The sequence below is a fragment of the Engraulis encrasicolus genome, chromosome 14 (genome assembly GCF_034702125.1).
Source record: "Engraulis encrasicolus isolate BLACKSEA-1 chromosome 14, IST_EnEncr_1.0, whole genome shotgun sequence".
NCBI lineage: Eukaryota > Metazoa > Chordata > Actinopteri > Clupeiformes > Engraulidae > Engraulis > Engraulis encrasicolus.
In genome coordinates, this window is record NC_085870.1 from 32,581,360 (window position 1) to 32,593,859 (window position 12,500).

General features: G+C 46.2%; 1 protein-coding gene across 1 annotated transcript in view; it reads right to left on the reverse strand.

Moving 5' to 3' along the window:
- The window catches only part of cacna2d2a (calcium channel, voltage-dependent, alpha 2/delta subunit 2a), a 365,088-nt gene that overhangs the window by 22,823 nt on the left and 329,765 nt on the right, over positions 1 to 12,500 (reverse strand). The window contains 5 exon segments of the mRNA XM_063216475.1: positions 1,114 to 1,185; positions 2,033 to 2,107; positions 2,462 to 2,536; positions 3,204 to 3,269; positions 6,379 to 6,468. Coding sequence (XP_063072545.1) covers positions 1,114 to 1,185; positions 2,033 to 2,107; positions 2,462 to 2,536; positions 3,204 to 3,269; positions 6,379 to 6,468 — 378 coding nt within the window.

A 12,500-nucleotide genomic window follows, 5' to 3' on the forward strand; every position in this document is an offset into this window, starting at 1 on the left:
TCCTCGGGCCTGAGTGCTTCAGCACAGGTGATTTCGCTAATTAGCTTATCTACTTTAATGAGTTGTGTGCTCGTTTAAAAATCAGATGATTAGGAAACTAAATGGGTCATGCAGCCAGGGTAGCAGTTAACTTCCTGAAGGCTGAATGCCAACCTCTTACAAAAATAACATCTCCTTCCCCGACATTATCCCCCATTAGATCACAGTGCTAGCTTGCTAGTAGCATTGCTACCTGTACCGATTTTGCATGATTGTCCCGGTTTCTAATGGTATGCCGGTAACACTTTAGAATAACTACCTACTGTATAATAACCTTTATAAGCACTTTATAAATAATGAACTAACTATCAACAAAATGCTCACAAATGTATATAAGTGGGCAAGAAAACTATGTTAACACAGCACAGTCGCATCGGTCCTGGAAGTTTCTCCTCCAAAGACCAGAACTCACATTGTAGAAGTTGAGTCCCGCTACACTGTGCAGTCATAGTTTGGTTCTTACTCAGTTACAAACATTTGTGTTTACTTTGTTAAATATTAACTATTATTAAATGTTAATATAGTGTTTATAAAGCTTTTTTGGTTAGTTATTCTAAAGTGTTAGCGAAATGCTTTTTCTCTGGATACTGAATGAAGAGAGCCCTTGCTTACAAGCAGTGGTGTAGTGGGGATTTTTGAAGTGGGGGTACGCGATTTTTAATATCATCAAATAATTAGGCAATTTATCATATCACCCCCCAACTGTCCCTAATCTACTGTCATTGCTTCCCCATTTTCATCTGTTTGGTCAATCACCTGCAATACTGCTATGTGATCATTCCTTTTTGTATTCAAACATGGGTAGAAGATTTTTTTAAAATCTCATTTCAGGAGAAGTGGGTGGACTGCGTACCCCCGCATACCGCGCCCACTACACCCCTGCTTACAAGCAAACGTATTGATTATTATCGAAATAGATTTCTCTCAGGCAACGGTGGCAACCCTACTTGCTACCCTTCCTAGAATGAGCCTCTGACTTTATTCCGAGGTAAGTGAGCTGTGTGAAATAAATGGAGTTGACGGAGCTGCATCTAAGCGGACTCAGCAGCAGCCCACTGGCCAAGGTGCTCTGACCTCCTCCTTGTTGTTGTCCTCCAGCTCAGCATCCAGGAAATCAAGAGTGACGGGCTCTCTGAAGTTAACCACCTACGAAAGCAGGAGGAGAGGGGAGGAGAGAGGAGAGGGGGCAGAGGGGAGAGGAGGGGAAAGGAGAGGAGAGGAGAGGAGAAGAGAGGAGAGGAGAGGAGAGGAGAGAAGGAAAGTATAGGACAGGGAAGGAGAGGAGAGGAGAGGAGAAGAGAGGGGATGAGAGGAGAGGAGAGGAGAGGAGAGGAGAGAAGGAAAGTATAGGACAGGAAAGGAGAGGATAGGAGAAGAGAAGAGAGGGGATGAGAGGAGAGGAGAGGAGAGGAGAGAGGGAAAGTGGATAAGGCGGAGGAGAGGGGGCGGAGAGGAGAAGAAAAGCAGAGACAATGAGAAGGAGATAAACAGACAAAGACAGACACATGTCAACAGTGCACACGCCTGAGCAAATCTATCAGTCAGGAGAAATAAAGAGCGCCGGGGAGAACGACAGGTAGGGGACTGGAGAGAGGGAGAAAATGTAGGTATGTACGTAGTACACGTGTCTGAAAGAGTGAGTGAGTGAAAGTATATAGCGAAGGAGGGGTGGCAATCTATCAAGGGAAAACACGGGGAACTGCGGACATAATGATAAAATGTACTGCAATGGTAATTCATAAGTCATTACTTGATAGCGATGGATTGCGCCATAAAGGCTTTAAAATGGCAATTCACTGAATGCCCCCGGAAAATTTCACACTTTGTTTTTATGTGTTTTTTTTCCCTCCTCCCAGCATGGAAAAGTGGGTACATAGATCAACACTGATATCTACTGAACGCACATTCGGCATGATAACATTCTCAATGTGTTCTCGTCTTACTCCAGCCACAGTGTCGGCACCATATGAGGAAAAGTGTCTCTATCTCTTACCCTGGGCTGCAGGTTGGGATGCAGGAGGACGTAGCCATTAGGGTCGATGGCAAACGTGTAGCCATTTGCCCCAAGCTGCGAACACAGACAACAGTGTCAGGAGGAAACAAGAAATCTGACCAAGACAGCCAACAGCCAAGACAAACAGATAGGACACACACCCAGGCATGCATGCCAACACATACAGAGACAGACACACACACACTCAGACAACACATGTACGGACACAGAATGTGCACACGAGCACATGCTCACGCACACGCACACGCACACACCCACACCCACACCCACGCACGCATGGTACAAATCGCTGAAGGTAGATATATGGAGAAATATGGTAAAAAAGGTTGTGATAGCCCCTTTTGGTTTATTTCCATATTTCTTGCATCTGAATGATACATGTTTGTGTGGTTCCACAACAACTCTTACCTTGTATCTGGGTGTCAGTGATTGGATTTCATTCAGCGTAACATCCACACCCATCACTCCAAGGACCAGCTGGTTCTGAGGTAGCATGGTTGAAAAGAGTGAAAGACAAAAAAAGCAATTCTGAAAACCTCCACTAGGGGTCACTGTTAGACTTCCCTCAGCCCAGGCTGTGCACGTCCTATACTACACCCTTCATGACTTTTCAATGTCATAAATCAACCTATAGAGAGTAATCTGATTTTTTTTCTCACCCGGACCAACATCGACTTAGTAATGAACTGCAATGTTTAATTCATAAGTGGGCTGGGTGCTGGGAAGCACTACACAAAGTTGACCAAACGACCTCAGCCGTTAAGGAATGCATATGAAGAGCAGGTGTGTTGTGTAGCTTACTGGAGTCGGCCAGCAAAACTGAAGGACACACACACACACAAGCACGCACACACACGCACACACACGCACACGCACACACACACACACACACACGCACACGCACGCACACACACACACACACACACACACACACACACACACACACACACACACACACACACACACACACACACGCACACACACGCACACCCACACACACACCCCATTCTGTAACGCACAATTCTGAAGGATGGAAGCCAGGAGGGGTGCTGACACAAATTACACTTGATGGATCTGGTGAGTCTGTAAGTAATTATCCGGGTAGTGAGAGCAGAGGTGAGGTGCTGCTGCTGCTGCTTCTGCTTCTTACCATGTTGTTCCCGTCGTCGGTGAGGTTGAAGACTGGCATGGTGCCGGTGATGACCATGCCCAGGCCCTGGGGGAGAGCAGGAACAAAACCATGCCATTACTTTAAACTCTTAAGACAAGATCACTGTTATATCATCTTGGCCCCTGTTATCGGTTAAACCAATGACCAAGTTGCAATGAATTACTTAACCCCTTATCTCAGAGCCTACATGTATGTTATAACCAGGGGTGCACATAACTTTTTTAGGGCGTTACTCATATGCGCACCAGCAAATATGTTTTGGTACGCACCTCATCCGCGGTTTAAAAAAAAAAAAAAAAGTCCACTGTCCGCAGTGTCGGAGGATAAAACATGAATGTTGACACATGTTGTTTGAAGGCTAATGCAACTGGTATGGTGCAAGGTAGCAGAATCAAAAATGTGGTATTCTTTAAATCTTAATTAGCCTACAAATAGTCAACATGTCATCTTCAAGTTAGTGATTATTGTCTGAATTTCATCTGTTTTTGCCGATTTCGCCGTCATGCCTGGTAACTGACGCACAGACGGGGAATAAACTTGTAGGCTATGCGGTGTCCGTTTGGGATATGGTGGGAGGAAGCTGACAAAATTAAGAAGTGGAGCTGGCCGGGAATTGCGTGCATTTAAGAAGCCACACGCATGCATGCATGCTTTCAGTTTTTAATTTCTATGCGTCGGAGTTGCCAATGAGAATGACGGGGGTGTACGTCCATTTTCCGGAGTTATAAACAGACGACACAATTCCATAATGATTGAGGGAGGAGAGAGCCAGGAGCTCAACTCGGTCGCGCTCGCGCCGACTGTCGTTAGATTTAGGCTACAGTTGATATGCGAGTGACATGTCTATTTTTAGGAGTTCATGACAAAATGGGACATCGCGTCCCTTACCTGTTCAACACGGAACGCATGATTCCACTGCCACATATGGAACGATTCCGCATTTCAAGGGACTGGCACTACATTTCTGTCCGCTCATCATTAGCCTCAAGCCACGGCACTTGGAGCCGCTTCTAACTCTGACTCAATTTTCTTTGTTGTTGGCGAAACTCCAAAGAAACTGCTTATGCTACTGTTGTCTGTTTCTTTTATGTGGGACCATTCACCAACATCAACAGTCTCATGAAATCTTTCAGGAGGGATAGTCAGTACGCAAGTGCGCTGTAGTGACCAAGGTGGCAGTACGCATTGCTAATTTTTGGTGCGCATGCGCACCTGCGTACCAGTTATGTGCACCCCTGGTTATAAACTTACTGTCACCAAAATTGTAATGGCCATGTCTTAATCAGTTACTTAAGGCTCTCATTAATGTCATAGCAATGTTGTTATGATGTTGTAGAGTATTTTCAAGAAGTAGTGAATAGGCTCACCGGCAACCATCCGCACTAAGAGGCTACGAAGCCATTTACATGCATCTGGATATTTTCTAAAACGCCTCAGTTTTGGCCTCTCGTTCACACCTAAACAGTTTTAGAATGCACATTTCAACACTAAAAATGTCCCCTTTAGGGAACTAAAACGCCCCTGTCACAGTGGAGTTTTCATTGATTCACATGCACTGATATAAAAAAAACCTTCCGCATTTAAATGTATCAACGTACGTGTAACCAGCACCTAAGACCCTGTGTAATGTCACCGTAGTAGCACTATGGTAGTGAGGTCTTTTAAATGATCTGTGTGGTGTTCCACTGCCAGAAGGGTACACACGTACTATATGCTATGAGTCTTGGTGAAACAGTATTCTAAGCTGTCTGACGTCAACACAGTTTGTGGAAGATAGTTAAAAAAAACTTTGAGAGAGATATAGCAAGAGAGAAACAGAGACAGAGAGAGGGGGAAGTATTGACTCTCACAAGGGAGAATACTAACATCCGAGCACAGCAGTGAGCATCTCAATTATGCAAAAAAAGGGGATCAAGCATACCCCCCTCTGGTGTGTATGCAGTATGTGTGGTGCATCCTTTACAAATGCCTGAATGACAAAGCAAATATGACCCACATTATCTACTTAAAAACAGACAGCCAGACTGACAGACTGATAGATAGATAGCCATTTAGACCACCAGACAGAGAAACAGACATCAGAGTGATATCAAAGGTCCACGTTTCCAATGGTGGATATGAACAGTGAGAGGTGTTTGAAAACCTGTGGAGATCTGGGTGGTGTCATCAAAGCAAATTTGAGCATCGAGAGAGAGAGAGAGAGAGAGAGAGAGAGAGAGAGAGAAAGAGAGAGAGACAGACAGGAGAGAGAGAGAGAGAGAGAGAGAGAGAGAGAGAGAGAAAGAGAGAGAGACAGACAGACAGACAGACAGACAGACAGACATACAGACAGAGACAGAGAGGCAGAGACAGAGACAGCACTGATAGGTGTTTGAAAGCTGAGGGAGGTGTGGACTGTGTAATCTCTACAGCTGGGCACTGTAGGTAGCCAACTCTGCTTCCTGCTCATATCGCATCACCTGGGATGCCCAATTATTGCCCTTTGAGATCAGACACTTTCAAGCCCATCAGCACATCGCCACTGCTACGGATGCAGGTGTAGCCCAGGTCATTCTGGGCAGTCCAGCATCAAGCTGAAGCAAATGCACTTCCCCAGGTGGGCTTTCATGAATCCACTCCCTTTCTCTGGATTCAGAGGAAGTTGGAGCTTTTAGGTTGGTTATGAGCCTTTGCAAATGTCCCTCAGCTAAACAAAATCTTATGGCAGCAAAGCTCTGGGGTTGAAGTAGTTAAGGGTGAACTGTGTAGGATGGTGGTCAGAGTAAGTGTTGAAAAAATGCTGCTCACTGAAACTTTGCTGCCAATTGTCAAATGTATTCTTTTCATGATTATTTACTTAGCAATAAACTAATTTACTAGTATGACCAAAGTGCAATACGTTTTGCATCTAAAAATGTCTATTTCTGGAAATTCAAAATGGTGGACATGGAGAAGATCCCCTTTTCATGAATGAAAAGTGCAAGTGGTGGTGGTAAATATTCGTGAAAAACTTGTGAATGGGCAGCACGAGTTTCAGAAATATCACAAAGTGCACCTTTAAGTGGACACTCTGGTCACTGCTCACTATTAGGACTATTGGCTATAGGTGTGTGGGTTCAAGAAGGAACACGTGTCGCATGCCTGGGGTGATGTGTGAAGAGGTGTATTGGCTTACCAGGGCATCCTGGTAGACATTGGTCCACTGTACCATTTTTGCAGGCTTCCCTGCCAGTGCCATGGGCCGCCCAAGGACATCCAGGTACTCCTGAAACAATGGACACTTATTAGAGAAGAGACAAAATAGGCACACAACACACACATACACATGCTGTACACACACACACACACACACACACACACACACACACAGACACACAGACACACAGACACAGACACACACACACACACACACACACACACACACACACACACACACACACACACACACACACACACAGAGAGAGAGAGAGAGAGACAGAGAGAGAGAGAGATAGATAGAGAGAGAGAGAGAGAGACAGAGAACAGAGACAGACAGACAGACAGACAGACCCCATTTCCACATACTCACATGGTCAAACACAAATATACCGTATAGAAAAAAACTTCACACACACACACACACACACACACACACACACACACACACACACACACACACACACACACACACACACACACACACACACACACACACACACACACACACACACACACACACACACACACACACACACACAGCTGAGCAAGTGCCAGCGGGAGGTCGTAAAACGAGAAGCTGACTGCCTCTGGAGGAGCAGTGAAGAGGAGCAGGAGGAGGAGGAGGAGGAGGAGGAGGAGGAGGAGGAGGGGAAGAGGAGGGGGGGGTATAAAACATCCTCTTAAACGGCGTGCCAGGAAAAGACAGTAAAATACACCACCAGTTGCTCAGGGCCAAACAAGCCAGCTTCAGATTCATAGTATAAAGGCACTGACCATTAATGTGCCTCAGTTAGTCAGTCAGAGCTTTAACACCATGCCTGCAAGACTGCTACACCATACACTTAGCCAGGCGACGCCATCCTATGTACTCCACCCAAAGATTTTGGCTCCGCACATCGTCTGGTGAAACCCTCCTAGCTCAATCCACTCACTGTTTAGCCAATTAGCAAACAGTTGAGAGTGGTGACACAGAACTCACCCGCAAAGTCTGTTATGACTGGTTATGGTAACACTATTCACATTTTTGTTTTGTTTTTTTTGTATGCTTTTGCGACACTATATCGTAACAGTCATGCTAGTTAAGCACAATATGGCTTTTAATTTGTATTCGGAACTCCAATGAAATAAAATAGCAGAGTAAGATCAGACCATCTCCTAACCTCCACGGAGACGGATTCCTCTTAGCTTTCACCAGACTGTTTGATGTAGTCAACCTGGGCCGCTAACAGCTTTCGTTGGGCCCAGGACAAAGTCATCAGAAAGGGCCCCCTACCCTATACATACAATGTAATGGGGAGCCAATTCTGGACCCCCTATCTCCCTAGGCCCAGGACAACATACCACTCTGTCGCCCCCTTGTCGGTGGGCCTGGAGTCAACAGTCGAATTTTGCCCAGGCTAGGTACACTAGGTACACCATACACTAGGTAATGCACCATACACACAGCTGACGGATGCACAATAACAACTAAAGGCCAATTTATACTTATTGGCGCTGACGGTTGCAGAGCCTGTGCAACCGTCTGTGCGCGACCACACCCCCCGCGCAGAGGCTCTGCAACCGTCGTCGCGCGCCTCAAAACAATCCTGACTACGCGACAGACGGTTGCGAAGGTCGCAGAGAAAAGGCGCTGTGATTGGTCGTCTCGATACTTCCTCCTTCTCGTGGCGGCACAGTTCTCCGGTAGTTTACGAGAGCCAAACTGTCAATATTCTGTGGAATACGAACACTTTCTTTCTAGTCTGTGTAAATAAATGAAGCTACAGTGACTGAATTAGTAAGTAGCAAACAAACACTACATCAGTTTAGCACTCGCCAAATCTAGCTAACGACATGACACCTCGTGCGCAGATCTATAACATCAACAGTGGTTAGCGACCGTAAGCAACAGGCGCCGTTGCTGAACTATAATCTGCCCTTTACACCTCTGTTTTACCTCCCTTACCAGCTGGGCTTTTCACTATGACGGTGGCGTATCCACATCAGGCTTCGGGAGGGATGTTAGGCCTTAAAAGCCTACAAGGCTGCTGCTAGACTAATGCACAACTGACGGATGAGCAGCAACAACTTACACCACTTTTCAACCTCTTTCACCTCCACTTATTCACCCACTCTTCTTTCCTTTTTGGATTCCCCATCTATCAGCTCTCTAAGGATGGCTTAAGAGAGACATTTATGTTGCAGACTGCGAAGGTTAAGAGTCTAGGAGTTCTCTTCTCTGCTTGATTTTCAAGTCCAAAGAGGAGCCCTGAGGGGCGCTACTGTGTTTCTTATGGGGATCATGGATGCCTGGAGGGGACAAAAGGAACTGGCTTGTAATTGGCTCTTGCTTAAAGGGCTTCACCTGCTGCAGGTGCTTCTCTTACCAGACTCAGGATGTATGATCTAACAAGTAGCTGAGTTAAAATAATTTGTAGTGTTCATTCAGGGTAGCACCATTCAAAGAAGAACAAAAAAAACTCCATAGAAGAGTGTTTAAGTACCTATAGGCTACAGGATGTATAGTGTATATTTTATGGACTGTACAGGTTATATACATTTCACTCAGGGGTGTCAAACTCAAATTTCACTCAGGGGTGTCAAACTCAAAATCTGACACAAAATCGTGGTTGAACACAATATTTATATACAAAATTGACTACCATTATACATGCATGCACTTAATACTCATGGTTAACTCTTAACTTATAGCTAACTCTTAACTTATAGTTAACTCTTAACTGATAGTTAACACTCTTTCCCATCATACAGTAGGGCCTATGCTCATATGGTATATATGGTAGTTCAAATGTGTCTGCACATATTGTGTTGCATATGACTGTGAGCTGTTTCACTGGCCTGCGCCCACTAATATTCCTGTGACACACCAAATTTCATTTTCAAATCTTATCACGCTATGGATAAATGGTCTATGTGGACCAACTCTGATACACATTTGAAATCACCTCGCGGGCCGAATAAAATGACTCCATGGGCCAGATTTTTCCCCAGGGCCTGAGTTAGACATCCCTGCTCTAGGGTTTTCTAGAGTGTTCATGCAACACCTGGAAAATTGAATTTAACACATCTATTGAGTGAATTTCAATATTACTCTGTAAGTGTGGTTGAGTTAACTGGGTGCTTGCACTCCACGTAGGCTACACCACTGCCTACCACAGCCAAGACAGGTACAGTAGGTAGACCTAGAACATGTTCAGCTTGATCAGGTGCTCTTTCACTTTGAGTGTGCGCTTGTCTGGAGAAATTGAGTCAGAATTGAGATGTGTTGAGTGGAGCGACGCAGAAAGAGGTCAAAGCTGAGAAGAAAGAGCTCAAGTCAGCAGGAGGTAGAGAATGGAGGGAGGGGGGGTTCCAAACGAAGAACCCCCTAAGCACTGAGGGGCTGAAGGCGATGCATTTGGACAGGGCCAACTGAATTGAGCTGAGCCCTGCCAACCCTGAGCCTCTCTCTCTCTCTCTCTCTCTCTCTCTCTCTCTCTCTCTCTCTCTCTCTCTCTCTCTCTCCTGTCCTGGTTTCTTTAGTAGGTCAAGTCTTAGCGCCGGGTCATCATGATGTTCACAAATCTCCACTACCATTGTAATTCACTTTTAACAGAGATATCATTTCATTTGGGGGTGTGAAAAGTTCATGTAGGGAAAGGGCTTTTGGTTAATTGAATTAGACATCAAGCAGGAATGTTCCACCTTTCTGATATGAAAGCTGCGGTGTGGGGTGGTGGCCTCTCTCCTATCAATCTCAACCCCCCCACGGTGCTATAATAGGATGGGATAGGAAGGGGAAGCCTTCAGGTGTTAAGACTTTCACCACGCACACATGTACTGTACACGCGCACACAAATATGCACACACACACCTACATTGCGTGCACACACACACACCTACATGCGTGCACACACACACACACACACACACACACACACACACACACACACACACACACACACACACACACACACACACTCACACTTGTATATGCGCACACACACACACACATACATGCTCCACTCACACACACCAACACCCGCACCCACACCCACACCCACACACAAACACACAAACACAAACACACACACACAAGCGCACACACACACACACACACACACACACACACACACACACACACACACACACACACACACACACACACACACACACACTCACACTTGTATATGCACATGTACACACACACACATACATGCTCCACTCACAAACACCCACACCTACACCGTACACACAAACACACAAACACACACATACACACACAAGCGCGCACACACACAATCCTTTTTTTGTCAAAGCCTCTGTGGAGTTTGGGGCCGGTGCGGCACGAATGGCGTTTTTATTTCTTCTCTTATATTTTATTTCTTTCTTTCCTCTTTTTAATCCCTTGCCTGGAACAGCCAGGTGCTGACAGGCGGAACCCGTTTCTATTATTAGCCGGGTAAAGCTGTCGGCCGGGCTTCTGCGGTGCGGCACCGCGGGGAGATCTTTCATCTGACAGCCAGGCCCTTTCACGCCGCTTAGACGCCCGACAGGGAACGGCCACCAGAACATAAACAACCACCTCTGTAGAGCAGTAGAGGAACGAACACCAGGAGAGGGCGGGCTGGGGGGGGAGGTATGGAGAGAGAGAGAGAGAGATAGAGAGAGAGAATGAAGAGAGGGAGAGAGATAGAGAGAGAGAGAGAGGAAGAGAGGGAGAGGGAGAGAGAGAGAGAGAGAGAGAGAGAGAGAGAGAGAGAGAGAGAGAGAGAGGGAGGGAGGAAAAGAGGAAGAGAGAGAGGGACAGACAGGAGAGAGAGAGACAGACAGGAGAGAGAGAGAGAGAGAGAGGGAAGAAGAGATGAAGAGAAGGTGAAAGACAGAAGATAGAGAGGGATAGAGAAAGAGAGAAAGAGAGAGGAAGAGAGGGAAAAGACAGAAGAGAGAGAGAGAGAGAGAGAGAGAGAGAGAGAGAGAGAGAGAGAGAGATGGAGAGGAAGAGAGAGAGAAGAAGAGAAGGAGAGTTAGTGGAGGTGTAATAGAAGGAAAGTTGTAGGAGAGAGAAGAGAAAGAAGAGAGAGAATGTGAGAGAGGGGAAGAGAGCAAAAGAATGGGAGTGAATAGCGGGACAAGAGAGACAGAAAGGAGAGAGAGAGAGTGGGTGAGAGAGAGAGAGAGAGAGAGAGAGAGAGAGAGAGAGAGAGAGAGAGAGAGAGAGAGAGAGAGAGAGAGAGAAAGAAAAAGGGGTCCCAGTTGTATTTCACCTGTGCCTACTGTTTCCTGAACCTATTTAGTGTCTGGCCATCCGTATAACACTATATGGGTCCCAGCACGGCGATCCCCCAGCGTGTGCTAACTGCGTGGATCTAGGCACACCGCCAGAGCTCACTGACTCAGCTCTCTCAGTCTCATAGTCTCTCAGCTCACCTGCAGTATGGAGTGTAGACTTACCGTGCGAACAGATCACCGGCTTTGAAAGAGTGGAAAGCAGTGGAAGTAATTGACTTTGTATGGAAGAGCAAGCGGCAGAAGCGTCATAAGCGTCAAAAGCTGCAAAAGTGTTTCTAGCGCGGAGGGCGTCAAAAGCGTTTAAAATATAGGTTGCAACTTTACAAATAGGTAATGACCTCGGCGCCAGCAGGCGTTAGCCAATGGAATTTTCACATTTTTCTAAACACGAGCTTCGGTTGGTCGCACTCCCTGACCGAACGCTTCAGATTGAATTGTCTGCCCCCTTCATCGTCCCCTGATCTGTGCTTTCCAGGCGAGACTCAGCAGCGTTTTGGCTCTTTCAATGGCGGCTGTCTGTCCGCACGGTTAGCGTGTATGATACAGCACACCCAGTGCAGAGTATAGACTTGTATAGGCCAAATTACACTCTTGACGCATAGCCTCTGGGCACATAAAATCTACCTCTTAGTATGGTCTTGCCCATGCATAGGTTCTGTGTGCGTCAACTTGTACCTATGAAAATTCCAGACTACGCAACAAACGCATGTGAACCCACACAAACTGCAAACGGCCTTGAATAAGTTTCCACCTGCGTTTTGGACAGGTTTCACATCACTGGACCTAGCACGCAGAACAAAGATGACAAAACTGGTTTGCGGCTTCCAT